The 24,221-nt window shown below is 38.0% G+C and overlaps 2 protein-coding genes across 2 annotated transcripts in view; one reads left to right on the top strand and one right to left on the bottom strand.

Annotated features, from left to right (window-relative positions):
• The window catches only part of LOC133556905 (uncharacterized), a 56,103-nt gene that overhangs the window by 22,527 nt on the left and 9,355 nt on the right, over window positions 1-24,221 (bottom strand). The gene's annotated exons all lie outside the window — the stretch shown is intronic.
• Window positions 1,472-22,479, top strand: cenatac (centrosomal AT-AC splicing factor). Its single transcript, XM_061906127.1, has 12 exons — window positions 1,472-1,684; window positions 1,813-1,938; window positions 2,339-2,505; window positions 9,142-9,240; window positions 9,304-9,370; window positions 9,434-9,496; window positions 14,742-14,809; window positions 14,893-14,995; window positions 15,070-15,100; window positions 20,451-20,552; window positions 20,650-20,782; window positions 21,900-22,479. Exons 2-12 carry the CDS (start codon window positions 1,822-1,824, stop codon window positions 21,997-21,999), a joined length of 1,050 nt encoding a protein of 349 aa, XP_061762111.1. The 5' UTR covers window positions 1,472-1,684; window positions 1,813-1,821; the 3' UTR covers window positions 22,000-22,479.

The raw sequence follows: 24,221 nt of genomic DNA, 5'->3' as shown, positions 1-24,221 counted from the left end.
CATTAGCCTCAAAATACTGTCCCAGCACCTCACAATACTCTTCCCAACTCAGATCTTGGCTGTCAAACGCCGTTAGTGTTCTTACCAGACCCGCGGCCATCCCGTCACCGCTACTGGTGGTCCGGTTCCACGCGTTAGCTCCGCCGTTAGCACTCCGATGCTATCTCCGCATAACCGAGTCGCTCCGGTTACTCGCTGGCCGAAATCTTCTGCAATCCGCGTCTTAGAACTCTCCGCCGTCCTCCCCTCGAACAGCTTTCCAAAAGTTCACCGATTTTCTCGTCGCCAAATGTAGTATCTTGACACTTTGGAATGAATGGACGCCGACACCAGGCTGAAGAGTAGTGGGTAGTTTACTTCTGTGCTCCGGAAGAAGTGCAACACACAAGGTTCCCACTGGAAGTATTGCCCCAAACAGGAGGGTTCCGCCTACCGGACCCTCTATAATACAAATACTACATTGCCAATCAACCTATCCCCAGGTGCATGTCTTTGGAGGTGGGAGGATGCAAACTCCACACAGAGAGATCCCGAGCCCAGGATTGAACCCAGGACAACTCAGGACCTTCGTATTGTGAGGCACATGCACTAACACCTCCTTCACCGTGCTGCCCCAATATATATTACATACCCAATTATTCCCAAAACTAAAGAAATACGATTTAAAATTATTAATGGAATGTACCCTTTAAAGGATTTTTTGAAACTTAAATTTAACAGGGAGGTTGATGGCTGTTATATCTGTGGAGCTGTAGAGGATGTCAATCAACTGTTTGTGGAATGTGAGTGTGTACATGTGTTTTGGGAGGAGATCGGAGATTGGCCGAGAAACAAGGGTGTGGAGCTGTCCCCATTCTCTATACAAGAGATCAAATGTGGTATTTTTATAAACAACTGTAACCTAGAAATGTTTGTCAACATTATTATGCTCCAGGCAAAAAATGTCCCACATAAATGTCAGTTTATGAAAGTAAGGCCTGCATTTTCTAATTGGCTTTGTAGGTTACAATAATCAATCAAATCTTGGAGGATGATTAGGGTACAAAATTGTTATCGTTGTTAAAAACATTTAAAGTGATTTAAGTAGCCCTTTTTGTCTTTTTATTTATTTATTTGTTTTACATATTTTTAAGTACTATTACTCTATTTATATTTGCTTTTGTTTTCTTTCCTTGATTTTTAAAGTGCCTTGACTTTTGTGTGAACTATAAATGCGTGTGTGTTGTTCAATAATAGAAAAAAAAATCTATAAACATTGGCGTGTAACTTTTTTTGGATTCTAAAATATCCTGTAGTTTGAGTTTCAATATTTATTTGGGTAGCTCGTTGGTGAGTACCTTTAAATTCTGGTCTGAATAATGTATATTACACGAATCGTTTAACATAACTTATACGTTTTTTTTTTTTAAACAAGGCGTCAATATTGATGACGTACCCAAACGTCAAGCTAACTTCCGCTCTGTGTCACACTACTTTCCCACCTAGTTCCGCGGTGTCCATTTTCACGCATATACGTTACTTTCGTCATTTGTACATAATGTTTGAAGTATATATGTTTTATATACATTAATATGCGATTTAAATATGTATTAAGCAAAGTATATATCAATATATGCCTTGTTACAGCGTTGAGGATCGATCGCACTTCTTGGTCTTTGTTTCCCGGGGAAATTATATTGAGACGGTATTTTCGCCTTTGCCAATCTTTCAGCCGAGCCATTTTGTTTACATTTTGATTGTAGTCGTACGAACATGTCTGTCATGTTTGGACAACATGCTAGTCTTTAGTAACATTTGTATGATTTATTTTAGTTGGACTAGATGGGCGCCCATTACTGTGCCATTTGTCGGCAAACAACATTTAACGGGAAAAAACACATATTCGGGAAAAATCATCAAAGCCGACTAAGACTTGTTCTGATGAAATTTATAGAAAAGGTAAGACTTTTGTTTATTCTAGCTGCTTGTAAAAAGGCACTTTTCTGTCGTTTCTTTTGACGTGCTTCGTAATGGGCCTGCTAGGTATTGTAAGCACAATATCAATGGCGCGCAATTTGCACAATGCGCAACCGCATTTTGCAAATTTTGTGTCAAATCAAATGTTTATTGGATTCATCGCTATACAGTGTACATCCACGACAGAACTACTGACTAAACTACTAGCATAAAATGTTAACATGCTGATATCGAAGGAGTTAGCACACTTCTAAATGTCAAAATCCATGATTTTTTAGTTGGAACAAACAAGTCCATCAAGTACAGTATATTTTCCAATTCTAACAGGAGATCAATACCATTTGGGTTTCTAATATTTGCCATCAACATTTTTGTCTTCCAGGTGAAAGAAGTCCGTCGAACACTCAAAAAACCCGAAGTGGAAAAGTGCGATAGCACTGGGCAGAAGATAACCTTCTGGTGTTACTGCTGTGGGCTGGAAGTGGAACGAGATGTTACTGACGGTAACATGACTGTGTTACATGGGGGCTTGTTGGAGCACATGGCAACGTGAGTTCTTTCTACACCCACGCTCATCTTTAAGGACATTTCTAAACTTCTGTTAAAATATAAGTACTTATTCTTCGGTCGTTTTGGTACTTTAATTATCTTAATAAATATTCTGACTAATGACGTTATCCTGCTCCCTCCCCAAAATGTTGGTGCTATAATTGTACAACTAAAATTTGTTGTCTAAATATTGTAGTTTTCATATTATTTTCATGTTATTTACATGTTATTATTCATGTTCTCACACCTTGTCAAAATCTTCCCAAACGTGTCCCAGATGTTTGTGCTGCAAAAATGTTTATTTTATTTATTTATATGTATGTATGTATGTATGTGTGTATATATATATATATATATATATATATATATATATATATATATATATATATATATATATATATATATATATATATATATATATACATATATACACATATTATATATATCGATATACGCGATATATCGCGGGTATATACACATATATATATCGATATACGCGATGTATCGCGGGTTTGTCTTTGTGCGATATAGAAAATGACTTTATCGTAATATTCGAGTATACGTTCTCACGCAGTTGTTTTTAACTGCAGGCATAGCACTACAGGCTCTTCCCACTCCTTCTTGTGTTTCCTTACAGACAGCAAGCACACAAACTTACACACTTCACATACTGTCACGTCATACGTCACATACGTATACGCCCTCGCCAGGCAGAGAGGTAGCAGCGTGGCTAACGTTAGCTGTGATGCTAGCGGACTCTGAGGTGTTGATTCTCATCCCAGTCGAGTAGTAATACAAGAGAAAGAAGGTGCGAATATGGTAACAAATGAAGGGAGAATTGATTCTCAAGAAAAACAGCAGGGGGTCCATCGTCTGGTGGTGGTTCGGCTTCAAGCAGGAATATGTCGAATAGACAACTTTAATTTGTCAAGTGTGAGCAATGTAGACACATAGGATCCTCATACTGTTGTGATTATATGTATCAAGTGTTCATTTAAGGCAGAGGTCGGCAACCCGTGGCTCCGGAGCCGCATGCGGCTCTTTGGCAACTGTGATGCAGCTCAGCTGCATAATCGCTGACCCCCCCAGACTGTTACGGGGGAATTCCGGATGTCGGTGCCTCTCCAGGACATCAATGTTCTCTGATTTTTACACGGACTACAACATTGAGGGCGTGCCATGATGGCTAAACTTTTTATGTCCTCTACAACATGTCACCGCGCCAGCCTTTCACGCAATGCTATTGATGTTGATTTGGAGGTATGCTTGGGATCGTTGTCCTGTTGGAAGGTCCAACGTCTCCCAAGCCTCAGCTTCGTCACTGACTTCATGACATTAGCAGCTAATATATCCTGGTAGGAAATATAATTCATAATGCATTGAACGCACTGGAGATTCCCGGTACCTGAGGCAGAAAAACAGCCCCAGAGCATGATTGACCCCCCACCATGCTTAACAGTAGGCAAAGTGTTCTTCTCTTTGTAAGCTTCATTTTTTTCTCCTCCAGACATAACGTTGATTCATAGGCCCAAAGAGTTCCAGTTTTGTCTCATCACTCCATAGAACAGTTTCCCAAGACCTTTGGGGTTTTTCCAGATGATTTTTGGCATACTGGAGTCTATTTTTCTTGTGCCTGGTAGTCAGAAGTGGGGTGCGCCTGGGAGTTCTGGCATAGAGGCCTTCATCTTATAGTGCGCGCCTTATTGTCTGGGACGAAACCTGCTTTCCCCCCTCTGCAATGTCCTGTTGTAGTTCCTCAGCTGTTACCCGGGGGTTTTTCACCACTGCACGCTTCAAATACCGGACAGCAGTTGCACACAGCATCCTCTTTCTACCACGTCCAGGTAGTGTTTCCACTGTGCCTTTAGCTTTAAACTTGCGCATTATGCTCCCAACTGTGTCTCTTGGAATGTGTAATGTCTTTGCTATTTTCTTATATCCATATCCTTTCTTATAAAGGGAAATTACCTCCTCTCTTGACTTCTTTGACCACTCTCTGGACTTCACCATGTTGCAAATACACCATTGACCATCTACAAGAAGCTGAGCGTCACAGTCTTTTTCAATCAGTTTAATTGTTGCTCGTTATGGTTCTAATCACATCTACAGGTGTTTACAACACCTGATTGAAAATACTTTATTCAAATTCTGTTCTAAAGAGTTATGATCTTCAAGGGGTTGAATAATTTTGTCAATGAGATATTAGTATGTTACAAAATATAATGTTGTAATTCAAGTTGCATTTGTCTATTTAATGCATCTTTATTTGATAAGACTATAAACGAAATACGGAATTAATGTCCAACTTGCTAAAACACCAAAATTGTGTGGGGGTTGAATTATTTTGATCACAACTGAATATATATATATATATATATATATATATATATATATATATATATATATACATATATATATATATATATATATATATATGTATATATACATGCATATATATATGTATATATATGTATATATACATGCATATATATATGTATATATACATGCATATATATATGTATATATATATATATATATATATATATATATATATATGTATATGTGTGTGTGTATGTGTATTTGTATATGTATATGTATATGTGTATAAATATATATATTTTGTGTATGTATATATATATATATATATCCAAAAGCAGTGAAGTTGGCACGTTGTGTAAATGATACATTTTAAAAAAGAATACGATGATTTGCAAATCGTTTTCAACATATATTCAATTGAATAGACTGCTAAGACAAGATATTTATTGTTCACACTAAGAAACTTGTTTTTTTTTTCAAAATATCATTAACTTACAATCTAATGGCAGCAACACATTGCAAAAAAAGTTGTAGATGGGGTATTTTTACCACTGTGTTAAATGGCCTTTTCTATTTAACAACACTCAGTAAACATTTGGGAACTGAGGAGACACATTTTTGAAGCTTCTCAGCTGGAATTCTTTCCCATTCTTGCTTGACGTACAGCTTAAATTGTTCATCAGTCCGGGGTCTCCGTTGTGATGATTTAGGCTTCATAATGCGCCACACATTTTCAATGGGTGACAGGTCAGGACTACAGGCAGGTCAATCTAGTACCCGCACTCTTACTATGAAGCCACACTGTTGTAACACATGGCTTGGCATTGTATTGCTGAAATAAGCAGGGGAGTCCATAATACTGTTGCTTGAATTGCAACATATGTTGCTCCAAAACATGTATGTACCTTTCAGCATTAATGGTGCCTTCACATATGTGGAATTTACCCATGCCTTGGGCACTAATACACCCCCATACCATCACAGATGCTGGATTTTTAACTTAGCGCCTATAACAATCCAGATGGTTCTTTTCCTCTTTGGTCCCGAGGACACAACGTCCAGTTTCCAAAAACAATTTGAAATGTGGACTCGTCAGAGCACAGAACACTTTTACACAATGCATCAGTCCATCTTAGATGAGCTCAGGCCTAGCAAAGCCGGCGGCATTTCTGAGTGTTGTTGATAAATGGCTTTCGCTTTGCATAGTAGAGTTTTAACTTGCACTTATAGATGTAGCGACAAACTAGTTACTGACAGTGGTTTTCTGAAGTGTTCCTGAGCCCATGTGGTGATATCGTTTACACTGATGTCAGTTTTTGATGCAGTACCGCCTGATGGATTGAAGTTCCTTAATATTATCGCTACGTTCTCTGAACCTTTTGATGATATTACGGACCTTAGATGGTGAAATCCCTAAATTCCTTGCAATAGCTGGTTGAAAAAATGTTGTTCTTGAACTGTTGGACAATTTGCTTATTCATTTGTTCACAAAGTTGTGACCCTCACCCCATCCTTGTTTGTGAATGACTTCATGGAAGCTGCTTTTACTGTATACCCAATCATGGCACCCACCTGTTCCCATTTAGCCTGTTCACCTGTGGGATGTTCCAAATAAGTGTTTGTTGAGCATTCCTCAACTTTCGCAGTCTTTTTTGACACTCGTGTCAGCTTTTTTAAAACATGTTGCATGCATCAAATTCCAAATGAGCTATTCATTACAAAAAATAACACATTTTACCAGTTCAAACATTAAATATCTTGTCTTTGCAGTCTATTCAATTGAATACAAGATGAAAAGGATTTGCAAATCATTGTATTCTGTTTTTTATTTACCATATACACAACGTGCCAACTTCACTGGTTTTGGGTTTTGTACACAAATAAAGTTGTTGCAGTGTCAATTGATTTCAGTTTGTTCACATTTTAAATCCCTATTTATTCAAAAACACAAATAATGATGTATCATTTCAAAATACACTATTTGGGACCTTTGGAAATGATGGATTTTTATCTGCAATTTTTAGGGGACATGGTGTGTTTGTGTGTTTTTCCGTGCAGACACACCGCTAAGTAATAATTTGTCTTCCAAGGATATGCTTTGCAAAACCTGGTCGGACTCCCTATTACTGTAAACGTTCATTTTGTAATTCAAAATGTTATACATAATTTAAAAAAATTATTTGTATCATCAAAAAAAACGTATTTATCTTTCAATTATTTTTTATTTCCTTATTAAGATAAATTAAAAACAATACATACATTAATGGAAATACTGAAAAGCAGTACATTTCGGTATCTTAACGAATACTGAGATGCATTATTAAATATGATATGTATGGGGGGCGTGGTAGATAATTGGTATATCTCAGTGATGTCGGATTAGGCCAGCCAACAGGTTCAATCCGGCCCACAAAATGAGTTTGCTGAGTGTAAAACTGAGCTGCTTTTTCAAATGAAAGTAACTGCTGTTCTAAATTTGTCCACTTAATGTCGCAATAGCAATTCTGTTCGGCAAGCAAATCGTTTATACCAAGCAAGAGGTACACATGGGGGCATGAAAGAAAATAATCAAGAACCAACACAAATGTGAGCAAATTCCGATCAGCACCTTTAATGCAGTACTTTTTTAAATAGTGGGGCGATGAAAAGGGTGCGTGAGAGGCTAAAGCGCAATAGCCCCATCCTTGTTTGTGAATGACTGAGCATTTCATTGAATCTGCTTTTATATTCAATCATGGCACCCACCTGTTCCATATTAGCCTGTTCACCTGTGAAATGTTCCAAATCGGTGTTTTATGAGCATTCCTCAACTTTCTCAGTCTTTTTTGCCACTTGTGCCAGCTGTTTTGAAACATGTTGAAGGCATCAAATTCCAAATGAGCTAATATTTGCAAAAAATAACAAATTTTACCAGTTCGAACACTAAATATCTTTTCTTTGCAGTCTGTTCAATTGAAAATACCATATTTCCTTGAATTGACGCCGGGGCGCTAACTAATTTAAAACCTCTTCTCACTCCTGCGCTTACCAAAGGCATGCGGTAAAAGTAAGCGTGCGCTAATAATTTTAAAACCTCTTCTCACTCCGGCACTTACCAAAGGCATGCAGTAAAAATTTGAGTGTGATGTAAGGATACCATCATGAAAAGCACATTTAATAAAAAATGTTATTATGGTTTTACCTTTACTTGTAAATGAAATCATGCCAGCTCCTTATGATCAAAAGCATCGATAACTTGTTTATAGAAGTCTTCCTTATCTTTCTTCAGTTTTAAAAGTCTCTCTGTCTCGATGGATATCTTTCTTTATTACCTCCTGCTTCGATTGAAAGTCCAGTTTAGAAAACTGTTATCAGACCGCTGCTATCAGTTAGCTCGGCTCCTCGAGTGCGGGCGACGACAGAATTATCCTCGGACAACTGCCCCTCCTGTTCTGCTCCGTGGGTGATCTCTTTATCCCACCACTGCCAACATGAAGTGTAATTGTATAAATAATAAACTGGGTATTTAGGACTGGAACATGCTTTATTTCAGCCCGGTTGTTTACATAGGTGTTACATCCTAAAAGGTCCGTCGTGCTCCCGCCGCGTCATGTCCGTCCCAGCACAATACACGTCACTCATTTCACTTCTGCAGCCGAATAGTCGCAAGAAGGATCACTAGTACCCTCTACCACCAGGAGGCGGGAGTCATTTAATGACTCATATTTAACAGACGCAGCTACGGTATTAAGACGGTCTCAAGCCGTCGTCTTGCGGGTTCCCAGGACCACCAATGAAGGACATGGCTTGAGCAGTTTTACTTTGTTTATTTTTCAATAAAACATCGGTCCAAGTCCCTCTTCTGGTCCTCCTCTCCGCTTGCTTGGCGTCTCCTCGCTGCCATCTTGGGCCGGGCTCTAGCGTGCCCTGCCTGTCTGTCGGACCATCGGCTCCACAGGTATATTTATAAAACATAGCTGCTTACTTTTCTTTTTAGTATTCAATAGCTTGGACCTTAAATCCTACTGAATATCTCTTAATCTTCTTCCCTTTATGCGATTTCAAATGATTGAAATCAGCCTCCTCAATTTTGAAAAGGATGACAGGGGAAGTGTCACTCGTGACGTCACGAGTTTGACCCGGCAGTAATACTAATCATTCGCTAATTATTTTGCGAAGCGAGTTTGACCCGGCAGTAATTCAAGGCAGGCGCATACTATATGCCCGGCGGCAATTCAAGGAAATACGGTAGGATGAAAAAGATTTGCAAATAATTGTTTTTTGTTTTTATTTATGATTACCTGGAAACTCTGACCTTTGAAATGTCTCCGACTTCAGGCGCGAACACAAGAAGAACACTCACAAGTTCTGGTGGGAAAACAAGGCTGATCCCAAGCTAAGAGACAAAGTCATCATTACGCAAGAGGAGACTGAAAAGTAAGCCTTGTGTTGACTGAAAAGATATTGTTAAAATTTATAAATTCACTGATGTTCCTTTAGGTTTAAAGCTGAGGTGGCCAATGTTTTGGAAACATATGTGGAGAAGGAGGATGAGTACATTAAACAGGTAATTGACAATAACTCTTAAAGGCTTCTTAGCAGTCTTCAGCTTTTCTGTTTGTGTGTTCAGCAAGCAGAGTCCATCCGGGCCCAGGAGAGGCAGCGACAAGAACTCCTCGAGTCTCTTTTAGAGGTTTGTTTTCCCAGGATGCAGTGGCAGTATCCATAACTGTGGCTTTGCCTGTTATTATTTTCTCATGCAACACAGGGGTGTTTAAGTGCTTTTCAGTGTTAACTTTAGGGCTATCAAAGTCAATGTGATAACCAGTTACTGAGGGTTTCCTTAATGGCACCGTTTTTTCTTAACGCGCAGTTAATTTGTGTTCTGTGTGACCCTCAGTTCATATCTTAGAAGTGGAAAAGCAGCTGATGAGTCACTGGAACAAACAGAGCAGGAATGTACAAAGAAAATGTAAATTAAATGACAAGTTCAGTTACTAAGCTAAAAAGTTACTAGCTGCTTGCAAGTCAGTTTATTATTAGCGACTGTGGGCTTGTATGTAAACCTGTGTTTGCTTCATTTTGTTTGCTTTTCTGTCCACGCAAAGAAGCGCCTGTTTAGATGGATGGATGGATGGATGGATGCATGCTCTCCCGAAGGAATTAATAAAGTACTATCTATATATAATTTCTTATATATATATATATATATATATATATATATATATATATATATATATATATATATATATATATATATATATATATATACACACACACACACACACAAATTGTGTGTTTCTATATGTATATATATATATATATATATATATATAATATATATATATATGCACTATGTGTGTGTGTGTGTGTATATATATGTGTGTGTGTCTATATATATGTATATGTATATATATATATATATATATATATATATATATATATATATATATATATATTCAATTCCAGGCCCGGTATCTTTCTGTGTGGAGTTTGCATGTCCTCCTAGTGAATGCGTGGGTCCGGGTACTCCGGCTTCCTCCCACCTCCAAAGACATGCACCTGGGGATACGTTGATTGGCAACACTAAATTGACCCTAGTGTGTGAATGTGGGTGTGAATGTTGTCTGTCTCTCTGTGTTGGCCCTGCGATGAGGATATATATATATCCATCCATTTTCTACCGCTTATTCCCTTTTGGGGTCGCGGGGGGCGCTGGCGCCTATCTCAGCTGCAATCGGGTAGAAGGCGGGGTACACCCTGGACAAGTCGCCACCTCATCGCAGGGCCAACACAGATAGACAACATTCACACCCACATTCACACGCTAGGGATCATTTAGTTTTGCCAATCAACCTATTCCCAGGTGCATGTCTTTGGAAGTGGTATTTATATCCACACAGTGTATGTGTGTATATATATTTATTTATGTATATGGCGTGTGTGTGTGTGTATGTACATATATATATTTTTTATATATATGTGTATATATATATATATATATATATATATATATATATATATATATATATATATATATATATATATATATATATATATATATACACACACAGTATATATATATCCACACAGTGTATGTGTGTACAGTTGTGATCAAAATTATTCAACCCCCACACAATTTGGGTGTTTTAGCAAGTTGGACATTTATTCCGTATTTTGTTTATAGTCATATCAAATAAAGATGTGTCAAATAGACAAATGCAACTTAAATAGTAACACTGTATTTTACAAAATACCAAAAAAGGACATTTTTCTTAATATCTCATTGACAAAATTATTCAACCCCTTGAAGATCATAACTCTTTAGAACAGAATTTGAATAAGGTATTTTCAATCAGGTGTTGAAAACACCTGTAGATGTGATTAGAACTATAACAAGCAACAATTAAACTGATTGAAAAAGACTGTGACGCTCAGCTTCTTGTAGATGGTCAATGGTGTATTTGCAACATGGTGAAGTCCAGGGAGTGGTCAAAGAAGTCAAGAGAAGAGGTAATTTCTCTTCATAAGAAAGGATATGGATATAAGAAAATAGCAAAGACATTACACATTCCGACTTCACGGTGGAAGAGGGGTTAGTGCGTCTGCCTCACAATACGAAGGTCCTGCAGTCCTGGGTTCAATCCCAGGCTCGGGATCTTTCTGTGTGGAGTTTGCATGTTCTCCCCGTGAATGCGTGGGTTCCCTCCGGGTACTCTGGCTTCCTCCCACCTCCAAAGACATGCACCTGGGCATAGGTTGATTGGCAACACTAAATTGGCCCTAGTGTGTGAAAGTGAGTGTGAATGTTGTCTGTCTATCTGTGTTGGCCCTGCGATGAGGTGGCGACTTGTCCAGGGTGTACTCCGCCTTCCGCCCGATTGTAGCTGAGATAGGCGCCAGCGTCCCCCGCGACCCCAAAAGGGAATAAGCGGTAGAAAATGGATGGCAATACACATTCCAAGAGACACAGTTGGGAGCATAATTCAAAAGTTTAAAGCTAAAGGCACAGTGAAAACACTACCTGGGTGTGGTAGAAAGAGGATGCTGTGTGCGTACAGTGGTGAAAAACCCCCGGGTAACAGCTGAGGAACTACAAGAGGACATTGCAGAGGGGGGAACGCAGGTTTCGTCCCAGACAATAAGGCGCGCACTACGAGATGAAGGCCTCCATGCCAGAACTCCAAGGCGTACCCCACTTCTGACTACCAGGCACAGGGAAAATAGACTTCAGTATGCCAAAAATCCTCTGGACAAACCCCAAAGGTTTTGGGAAACTGTTGTATGGAGTGATGAGAAAAAACTGGAACTCTTTGGGCCTATGAATTAACGTTATGTCTGGAGGAGAAAAAAATGAAGCTTACAAAGAGAAGAACACCCTGCCTATTGTTAAGCATGGTAGGGGGTCAATCATGCTCTGGGGCTGTTTCTCTGCCTCAGGTACCGGGAATCTCCAGCATGTTTAAGGCATTATGAATTCTATTTCCTACCAGGATATATTAGCTGCAAATGTCATGAAGTCAGTGACGAAGCTGAGGCTTGGGAGACGTTGGACCTTCCAACAGGAAGGAACTCTCCTGATGGAATAAAGTACCATCTAATCTAATCTAACAGGACAACGATCCCAAGCATACCTCCAAATCAACATCAGAGTGGTTGCAAAAGAAGGGCTGGAAGACCCTGGAATGGCCTTCACAGTCGCCAGACCTAAATCCTATAGAAAGCCTGTGGTGGGATTTGAAGAGGGCAGTTGCAGCACGCAAGCCCAAGAATATGAATGAACTGGAGCCCTTTGCCAAAGAGGAATGGGCTAAAATACCTGTAGATCGTTGCAAGAAGCTTGTGTCTGGTTATGTATCATGTTTGAAAGATGTAATTACCACCAAAGGGTGTTCTACTAAGTACCAAAGATGCATGTAACTAGGGGGTTGAATCATTTTGTCAATGAGATATTAAGAAAAATGTCCTTTTTTGGTATTTTGTAAAATACAGTGTTACAATTTGAGTTGCATTTGTCTATTTGACACATCTTTATTTGATACGACCATAAACAAAATACGGAATAAATGTACAACTTGCTAAAACACCAAAATTGTGTGGGGGTTGAATAATTTTGATCACAATTGTATATATATTTATGTGTGTATATGGTGTGTGTATATATATATATGTATATATATATATACATACATATACAGTACATACATACACATAGATACATGTATATGTATATATATATACATGTGTGTATACATATAAATATATATACACACATATATGTATATATACATATATGTATCTATATGTGTATGTATGCATATATATACACACATATATATACTGTATATATATATCTATGTGTATGTATGCATATATATACACATATATTTACTGTATATATATATATATATATATATATATACACACACATATATGTATATATACATATATGTATCTATATGTGTATGTATGCATATATATATATATATATATATATATATAGATATATATATACATATATGTATCTATATGTGTATGTATGCATATATATCCGCCTTTCTACCCCTTTTTAAGGAGCCCAAAGCGCTATATATATATATATATATGTATATAATATGTATGTGTATATGTATATAATATGTATGTGTATATGTTTATATATATGTATGTATATGTTTATATATATGTATGTATATATATATATGTTTATATATATGTATGTATATGTTTATATATATATTAATGTATATGTTTATATATATATATATATATGTATGTATATGTATATATATGTGTATATATATATATATATATATATATATACACACACACACACACATATACATCCATCAGTCCATTTTCTACCGCTTATTCCCTTTGGGGTCGTGGGGGCAAGTCGCCAACTCATTGCAGGGACAACACAGATAGACGGACAACATTCACACATTAGGGCCAATTTAGTGTTGCCAATCAACCTATCCCCAGGTGCATGTCTTTGGAGGTGGGAGGAAGCCGGAGTACCCGGAGGGAACCCACGCAGTCACGGGGAGGACATGCAAACTCCACACAGAAAGATCCTGAGCCCGGGATTGAACCCCAGACTACTCTGGACCTTCGTATTGTGAGGCAGACGCACTAACCCCTCTTCCACCGTGAAGCCCCACACACACACACACACACACACATATATATATATATATATATATATATATATATATATATGTGTATGTGTATATATTTATATATGGATAGATACATATATAGATAGATACATATATGTGTATGTGTATATATTTATATATGGATAGATACATATATAGATAGATACATATATGTATGTATGTATATAAATATGTATGTATATATATCCATCCATTTTCTACCGCTTATTCCCTTTGGGGTCGCGGGCGCCGCTGGTGCTTATCTATATATATCTATGTATTTATCTAACGACTGGATTAGAACCCAGGTCGAAAATGTATTGTGTATGGAAAAAGATTGATTGTGTCCTTTTTGTGTTGAACTGTTAAAAAAAACAAAAAACATTTGCATAAATCGAACAAATCAATTCATGCACATTATGCTAGGGATCAGCGGTAGTAAATAGATGTATGCATGTCCAGTCTGCATTGGGTGTACATTTTTGTAAGGTGCATTCATGAAAGATGAAAAAATGTAAATCACTTTTAATTACGAGTCAACAATGGACATAATGCGACTAACGAAAATAAATGTTTCAATTGTTTGCCAGCCGTAGTAAACTTCCATGGTGAGGGCAAATACTTTTGTAGATTGGGTAAAAAAAAATGACACTGTAAGGTGTTTTTAGTTAAAAAGAAGCACAGTTCTTTCAAGGGAAAGTTTTTGATTAATGGAGAAAACTCAAGAGTCAGACTTCCTCTATGAATCTCTGTTGGCTTTTCCTGAATCAAAATCAGCGCGATGCAGAGTCAGAGTTGTCCAATGGACTCAGTGGAACAGAAACATCAACGAAGGCTAGCGTCAGGTAACACTGTGTCGACCTTTATTACATCTCCTCTCATATACACTAGCCTCAGATGTGCTTCACTTATTATTGTCCTGTTACAGATCTCAAGGGACGTCATGGGGAACCAACCAGCAGGCAGGAAGCAGCCGCTTTGACTCCATGGTTGATGCGCCGCAAGAAGGCCTGACTTTTATTGGCCATCAGGTAGATCTGCCGCATATGAACATATGTGTTTATTGGACACATAGTATTGACCAGTTTATCATTTCCTCTCGTAGGATTCATCAAACAGTGGCAACGTGCACACAGGTACAGCAACAATCATAAAACGGCTTATTCCTTCAAATAACTTTTAATGCACTTCTTTTTGAAATTGTTTTTCCTATCTTTCACAATCCCTATGTTAGTCCCTATGCACACACTTTCTCCTTTTATGCCTTCTAAATCACACAAAAAAACGCTAGCAAGGGGTGGCTAACAATGCAGGTAATGGGGGCCGATCTAGTTGGCCTATAAAGCCCTGTCGAAAACCAACATTTTGAATACACACTGTAAGTACATGTGTAATGTGGTAACCGGCACATTCATAATATTGTTACAACGTTTGCTATTTCCTTCAACAACAAAAACATTACATGAGAGCCAAGGACAACCACTTTGGGACAAATGATGATCATGAACCTTAGATTTTTTAAACCTGACTAAACGGCGGGTGAGCTACAAGTCTTAAAAGCTGAGTGATAAACAGATCCAGCTAAAGTAAAACACCGGGAGTCATGTAGCAATATTGTTAGGTGCTAAACAAGAAATACAAACTACGAACATAAACAATCACTTACTATACAATCTCTGCTCTCACTTGGATTTTTATATCTTTAAGCACTAGACTTGTGGTCCCTGTTTAGATGTAGAATTCATCATAGCCGTAATGTTTAAAAAGGGTAGGAGAAAACAAGCAAATTGTCTTGGGGTCGGAGAAGTTTTAAAGTTGACCAACGTCTCGGTTCATGACCACAATCTTGTACTACAAAAGTGTGAGGCATGATTTATAATCTAGTACAAACTTTTTATGAACTCAGCGGCTCAGTATGTCATTACTTGTGTAAAATGCAGGTCACGACATGAAAATAGAGTATTCATTTTTTTGTAATGGGCTTTACAGGTGGAATTGCTAGATTTTAAATGACGTCACGTCCTGCTCACGTCCCGGCATTTAAATGAGTATGCGTGGTGGTCAAGCTAGCTCTGTTCTCGAAGGGTACTATATAGCCTTTTTTCAAAGAGAAAATGCCCTATAGTTGCGTTGTTTTGGCTGTATGAATCGTTCAGGCCGCGAAAAGTTTCTCAAGAGGTAACCAAGAAGGGTGGAAGAGTGCAAGATTTAACAAAACAACGATGAAAAACGTAGCACGCGGTTTAGTCCAAGGGAGCAGAGTCTAAGAACGCACAAGTTTGTGGTGATCACTTCGTTAAGGGTTTGTTTATTTACTTATTTATGTACAGACAGACATCGTTTTTTTTTATTACATTATGGTTTCTTTTGTTAATATCAGAGTCCGTTCTGCAAAAAGTTAATCCTTAGAAGCTCACAGTTTATTGACAGAGACCCACAGTTAAAATATACATCATATAATATACAAAATACAGTACAATACTATTCCATTCGAAATCTACCCACCAAATATCCAGTTACAATTTCATACCGACATATCAATAGGTTGATATTTATAAAGAAGGAATCTTTAAATCCACTAAATCAGTCTACCCTATTATTCACATTTGAATACAAAGTTGCATATTTAAGATGTGCGATAATTAAAGTTAAGGTACCAATGATTGTCACACACACTTTAGGTGTGGCGAAATTATTCTCTGCATTTCACCCATCAATATCATCATACATACGTAGGTCAAGACCAAAATTATGCAACTAATGTGAATTCCTTAGTGTGTTAAATAGACTAAGCGTAACGTAGCAATACATTTAGCTTAAAACGCTTTTTAAAAATGTATAAAAAATATGATTGTTTTATAAAGCTATCAATCTCATTCCAGATCATCAGGCCTCTACAGGCTATACTAAGGCTTGTACAATTTAGATGTTTGATATACTTTTGACGTTAAGTGTTTCCCATTTAAGTATTATCTTGACAATATTTCTATTTATTATAGGTCAGATTTTTGCCACGAGTGTTCCATAAAACACCAACTTGGCAAGTCTAAAATAAATCAAATGTGAGCAAAACCTAAAAGAATTGAGCTTTACCAAAGACAGCAATCATAAGAGAAGCTTTTAGCACATACACAATGTTGACATCTATAATTATATTTTGATAAACAATTGTAAATTAATATTTCAGCACATACACAATGTTGACATCTAAAGTTATATGTTGATAAACATTCATAAATGAATTTCTCAGCACGTACACATTGTTGACATCTATAGTTATATTTTGATAAACAATCATAAATCAATCTCTCAGCACATACACAATGTTGGCATCTATAGTTATATTTTGATAAGCAATCATAAATGAATCTTTCAGCACATACACAATGTTGACATCAATAGTTATATTTTGATAAACAATCATAATCAATCAATCAATCAATGTTTACTTATATAGCCCTAAATCACTAGTGTCTCAAAGGGCTGCACAAACCACTACGACATCCTCGGTAGGCCCACATAAGGGCAAGGAAAACTCACACCCAGTGGGACATCGGTGACAATAATGACCCAGTGGGACGTCGGTGACAATGATGACTATGAGAACCTTGGAGAGGAGGAAAGCAATGGATGTCGAGCGGGTCTAACATGATACTGTGAAAGTTCAACATGATACTGTGAAAGTTCAATCCATAATGGATCCAACACAGTCGCAAGAGTCCAGTCCAAAGCGGATCCAACACAGCAGCGAGAGTCCCGTTCACAGCGGAGCCAGCAGGAAACCATCCCAAGCGGAGGCGGATCAGCAGCACAGAGATGTCCCCAGCCGATACACAGGCGAGCAGTACATGGCCACCGGATCGGACCGGACCCCCTCCACAAGGCAGAGTGGGACATAGAAGAAAAAGAAAAGAAACGGCAGACCAACATGTCTAAAAAGGGAGTCTATTTAAAGGCTAGAGTATACAAATGAGTTTTAAGGTGAGACTTAAAAGCTTCTACTGAGGTGGCATCTCGAACTGTTACCGGGAGGGCATTCCAGAGTACTGGAGCCCGAACGGAAAACGCTCTATAGCCCACAGACTTTTTTTGGGCTTTGGGAATCACTAATAAGCCGGAGTCCTTTGAACGCAGATTTCTTGCCAGGACATATGGTACAATACAATCGGCAAGATAGGATGGAGCTAGACCGTGTAGTATTTTATACGTAAGTAGTAAAACCTTAAAGTCACATCTTAAGTGCACAGGAAGCCAGTGCAGGTGAGCCAGTATAGGCGTAATGTGATCAAACTTTCTTGTTCTTGTCAAAAGTCTAGCAGCCGCATTTTGTACCAACTGTAATCTTTTAATGCTAGACATGGGGAGACCCGAAAATAATACGTTACAGTAGTCGAGGCGAGACGTAACAAACGCATGGATAATGATCTCAGTAATATCCATATGAATACCCCATCGGACCCACCGTGCGTAGCGCTCCAGACTATAATTGATAGCTGTGGTCTCACACAAATAATAAATGAACCCATGCATCGCAACGGTAATACGATAGACCTAGTGCTTGTCAGGGGTATCACCGTTTCCAAAGTTACGATACTCCCGTATACTAAAGTATTGTCCGATCATTACCTTATAAAATTCGAGGTTCAGACGCATGTTCGTCAAACTAATAATAATAATAACTGCTATAGCAGCCGCAACATTAATACGGCCACAACGACAACTCTTGCTGACCTCGGTAATGGCACCATTCCCAAAATATGTGGGCTCTATTGATAACCTCACTAACAACCTCTAACAACTTTAACGACGCCCTGCGCGAAACCATTGATAACATAGCACTGCTAAAGTTAAAAAAGGCTCCAAAAAAGCGTACCCCGTGGTTTACAGAAGAAACTAGAGCTCAGAAATTATTATGTAGAAAGCTGGAACGCAAATGGCGCACGACTAAACTTGAGGTGCACCATCAAGCATGGAGTGATAGTTTAATAACTTATAGACGCATGCTTACCTTAGCTAAAGCTAAATATTACTCAAATCTCATCCACCGTAAATGAATCTCTCAGCACGTACACAATGTTGGCATCTATAGTTATATTTTGATAAGCAATCATAAATGAATCTTTCAGCACATACACAATGTTGACATCAATAGTTATATTTTGATGAATAATCATAAATGAATCTTTCAGCACATACACAATGTTGACATCTATAGTTATATCACGGCACAGTGTGCCGTGATATTGTCTGGTGTGCTGTGGGAAATTTTGCAACTACACCTAATTGGCCCCAAAAATATTTTTTGCAAATCAATAATTGCAATCAATAATTGCAATCTGCAAATAATGTGCCGTCTAGTATCTGAGCTGTCTAGGGCTCGGCAGGTTGACCATGTAATACTCCATGTCAGTAGGTTGCAGCAGGTAGTTAATTGCTTTGTAGAAGTCGGAATGCGTCGAGGATGGTTTGTCATGATCCCAATATTTCAGAGCACAGCGGGAGACGGCGTGCAGGTAAAATGGTATCCAATGTTTAAACCAAAAATTTAAAAAAAGGAAAGGGAAAGGCACTGAAGCTTAGGGATGGCTATGTAAAACGAAAGCAAAATTGAACTTGTTACAATGTCAACAAAAACAGAATGCTGGACGACAGCAAAGACTTACAGCGTGTGAAGCAGAGATGGCGTCCACAAAGTACATGACATGACAAATCAACATTGTCCCCACAAAAAAGGATAGTAACAACTAAAATTGTCTTGATTGCTAACACAAAGCAGGTTAAGCAATAGCACTCAAAGGAAGGTGTGAAGCTGCTACAGGAAAACACCAAAATAACAGCGCAAGACAGGAACTAAAGCGTAATGCACAGGAAAACAACAAACTCAAAATAAGCCACGACAACCTGGTGGAGTTTCATTGTTTTAACCTATTGTGCTGGTGGTGTGCCTCTGTATTTTCTTTATTAAAAAAATGTTCCTTAGCTCAAAAAAGGTTTAAAAAAAAAAAACTGGTGTAGAATGACGTCTGGGGCACAATAGTTAGATATGTCTGGGAACGCGACTGCCATATAATCCTTGTTATCTTTCCACTTTTTTTGGAAAGTATAGGGATCTATTCAATAGTTATATTTTTTTGGTGGTATCTGCTTTTTGCAGGAAGATTTAGGCCTTTTGCGTACTCCCATAGAACAGCCATCTTGGCTTGGTTGAGCACTACTGGTTTTCACTTCCGGAAGGAAGTCACGTCACAGAATCCAAGCAAAAGATGACTCCCGTTAGCTGCCTCTTGCTGTCGTTTTTTTTTTGTGATATAGAAGGCACAGGTAAAGAAGAATTTGTGGTAAATATTTTTTTTCTTCATTGCTGTGTGGTTTAGTGTCATCTAGTGGATAGTAAAAGGTACAGCAAGGCCAAATGATTCTACACATAAACATATTGTATGTTAGCAGATTGTGAAGTATTGTAAATATACTCCTATTGTATTGCAGGTGCGGTGCCTCCTTGGCTCCAAGACGATCCTCAGGAGGGTGGTTCTAAAAAGGCAGCACTTTCCGAGATCGGACCGTCAGTCCAGGAGTTCCACAGACAGAGTAGGAAGTTGACATTTTAAAATATTGTCCATCACGTGTTCAAAGCAGCTGACAGGAAGAATTTTATCGTCCACTTTCTGTATTTCTATTTTTCTAGAGGAGCAAGAGAAGCTGAAAAAGCTCCCCCCTAACCGAGTGGGGGCCAACTTTGACCACAGCTCCCACACCGACGCTAACTGGCTGCCGTCTTTTGGTCGTGTATGGAACAGTGGCAGACGTTGGCAGTCCAGGTGAGACTTTGCACGCTAACTATACACTGTCAAACCCGTGTTGTGAGCCACCCGTCGATAGCGTCTACAGAAATGTCCCTGGAAAAGTGTTATAAACCTTGCCTAAAGTGGCTACTTGGTGGCTTACCTAAGTGGCATTACTTTTAACAATGCTATGTCTGAAAAACTCCTACGCGGTCTTCAAGGCCATGGGGGACGGCATGGCGAAGTTGGGAGAGTGGCTGTGTCAGCAACCTGGGAGTTCCTGGTTCAATCCCCACTTTCTACCATCCTAGTCACTTCCATTGTGTCCTTGAGCAAGACACTTCACCCTTGCTCCTGATGGTTCCTGGTTAGCGCCGTGCATGGCAGCTCCCACTATCAGTGTGTGAACGTGTGTGTGTGAATGTGGAAATAGTGTCAAAGCGCTTTGGGTTCCTTAAAAAAAGGTAGAAAAGCGCTATACAAGTACAACCCTTTTACCATGTCCATAATGACATACATACGCAATAAACACATACTGTTCGTTATTATTTTTAAGCCAGTATGCCTGTGTACAAAAAGCAAAAATGCCAAAGTACACAAGCTGGATATAACGTGCTGGCCGAAAATTCTAAATGGCTACCTAACTTTTATTTTTTGATTTTTAGTTTTTTTTATTTTGTCCTGTCTAGCTTCTCAGGCAAATCATATAGTTGATGTAGATGCCAATATCGGCTGTTCAGATTTACTTTACAAAAGATAAGTGTATGCTACTTCTTTTGTTGCCTTATTTGTATATGACTTTATTAAATGTATTTATATTATCATTTGGTCCAGCCAAGCTGGAGCTGGAGGGGATAGCAAAAGAAAAAAAGGAAGACAGAGGGGGAAATTGTGGGGAAAAGAGGGAGATAAAACAGATACAAAAACAACAGCAAACACAACAACAATAGAGCAACATCAGCAAATACTATAAGTACAAATATGATGGGCAAAGTGATAGCAAAGAAGCAGTTAGCGAAATAAATAATACAGAAATGACAATGAGCATTGTTACACTACAGAAATACAAATACCAATAGAAATAGCGCTATTGATAATGTTAACTGTTTCTATTCAGTTATCAGGTTCGTTTGTCTTCTTTTGGCTTGATCAGGCACCAGTTCAGGCAGGAGGAAGGACAGAAAAACGGCGCGAAGAGGAGGAAAAAGCCTGGCGCAGAAGGAGCTAAGAAAGCGAGGATGACAGATGACTAATGTCTGCTCTTTGAGAGGAGCTTCAGGTTTGCCATTGGACAACTTCACCACACTTCTTACATTATGATTTGTAGCTTATCCACACACAGCCAAAAATGTTTGCGGTTTCATAAGCTATTTGCTAACATTTGAGTTGCTTCAGGATGCTTACCAATATGTTCAGACGGAATAAACTGGTATAGTTTTTCCTTCACTCAAAGTACAATTGTTGTGACTGACTGTCATATTTACATCGCTGGCACAGGTGTTGTGTACCAGAACATGTGCTGAGGTGCAAACAAAACTAACAAGTAACAAGACAGATTATTTAATGACTTAAATGTAAATAGATTGTACAGTAGTAAAGGATGCTTATTTTTGACCACATTTTCCATTTCATTTTAAGATCAATGTTAGCTTGGAAAAAATGCATGCAAAAGTCATGTTATTACCTCCAACAAATAAAAACACCATTGACCAAAAAAAAATGTTGACACCTTTCATTCATTCGTATTTAAAATTTCAGGTATGTGATTTTTTTCGTCAATTTATTTCTATAAAAAAAATATTTTCCGTTTTTTTTTACGACCTACAATGTGTTAAAAACTTGATTTGTCTATGCCATACCTGCCAACAACTGCGATTCTCCCGTAATGAGTACGTTTTTTTGATAATCGAGGGGTAAAAACTACAGTTTTCCATAAAAAATTATGAGGAGACAATAATTGATTCCATTTTGGGGAAAGGCTGTAACATGTCTACATTTTTCACACACATCATTATGAGGTGTTGTGTGTAGAATTTTGAGGACAAAATAACTGATTACATTTTGGAACAAGGCTGTAACATACCGGTACTTACATTTTTCAAACTGTCATTATGTGGTATCGTGTGCAGAATTTTGAGGACAAAACGACTGATTCCATTTTGGAACAAGGCTGTGACATACCTAAATTTTTCACTCTGTCATGATTCGGTATTGTGTGTAGAATTTTGAGGAGAAAATATAACTGATTCCATTTTGGAACAACGCTGTAACATACCAACATTTTTCACACTGTCGTGATGCGGTATTGTGTGTAGAATTTTGAGGAGAAAATATATATCTGATTCCATTTTAGAACAAGACTGTAACATACCTACATTTTTCACACTGTCATTATGCGGTATTGGGTGTAGAATTTTGAGGACCAAATAACTGATTCCATTTTGGAACAAGGCTGTAACATACATACATTTTTCACACTGTCATTACGGGGTATTGTATGTAGAATTTTGAAGACAAAATGACTGAGTCAATTTTGGAACAAAGATGTAACATATATTTTTCACACGGTCATTATGGGGTATTGTGTGTAGAATATCAAGGAGATAATAACCAATTCCAATGTGGAACAAGGCTGTAACATACTGTACCTACATTTTTCACACTCATTATGGGGTATTGTGTGTAGAATTTTGAGGACAAAAATAACTGATTACATTTTAGAACAAGACTGTAACATACCTATATTTTTCACACTCATTCTGCGGTATTGTGTGTAGAATATCGAGGACAAAATAACTGATTCCATTTTGGAACAAGGATGTAACATACCTACATTTTCCACACCGTTATTATAGGATATTGTGTGTAGAATTTTGAGGAGAAAATAACTAATTCCATTTTGGAACAAGGCTGTAACATACTGTACCTACATTTTTCACACTCTCATTATGGGGTATTGTGTGTAGAATTTTGAGGACAAAAATAACTGATTACATTTTAGAACAAGACTGTAACATACCTATATTTTTCACACTCATTCTGCGGTATTGTGTGTAGAATATCGAGGACAAAATAACTGATTCCATTTTGGAACAAGGATGTAACATACCTACATTTTCCACACCGTTATTATGGGATATTGTGTGTAGAATTTTGAGGAGAAAATAACTAATTCCATTTTGGAACAAGGCTGTAACATACTTACATGTAAAACAAGCCATGTGCTGCATGTCATATAGAACCATAGACCTCACAGTACGTTCCCAGTAGACGTACGAGATGTAAAACCACCAAAGTAATGAGTACGTTTTTTTGATAATCCTGGGGTAAAAATTACGGTTTTCCATAAAAAAATTATTAACTTAAAAATGAAAGCTACAGGCCCGTGGAGTTCAAGGCCTGGAGGCCACAGCTGGCCCACCACCTCATTTTATGTGGCCCACAAAGGCCTGGAATTATCATGCGCTTATTGATT

Source organism: Nerophis ophidion, linkage group LG07, assembly GCF_033978795.1.
Source record: "Nerophis ophidion isolate RoL-2023_Sa linkage group LG07, RoL_Noph_v1.0, whole genome shotgun sequence".
In the NCBI taxonomy this organism is placed as follows: Eukaryota; Metazoa; Chordata; class Actinopteri; order Syngnathiformes; family Syngnathidae; genus Nerophis; species Nerophis ophidion.
Note: the sequence above shows the minus strand (reverse complement) of the source record. Positions and strands in the feature narration are given on the sequence as shown.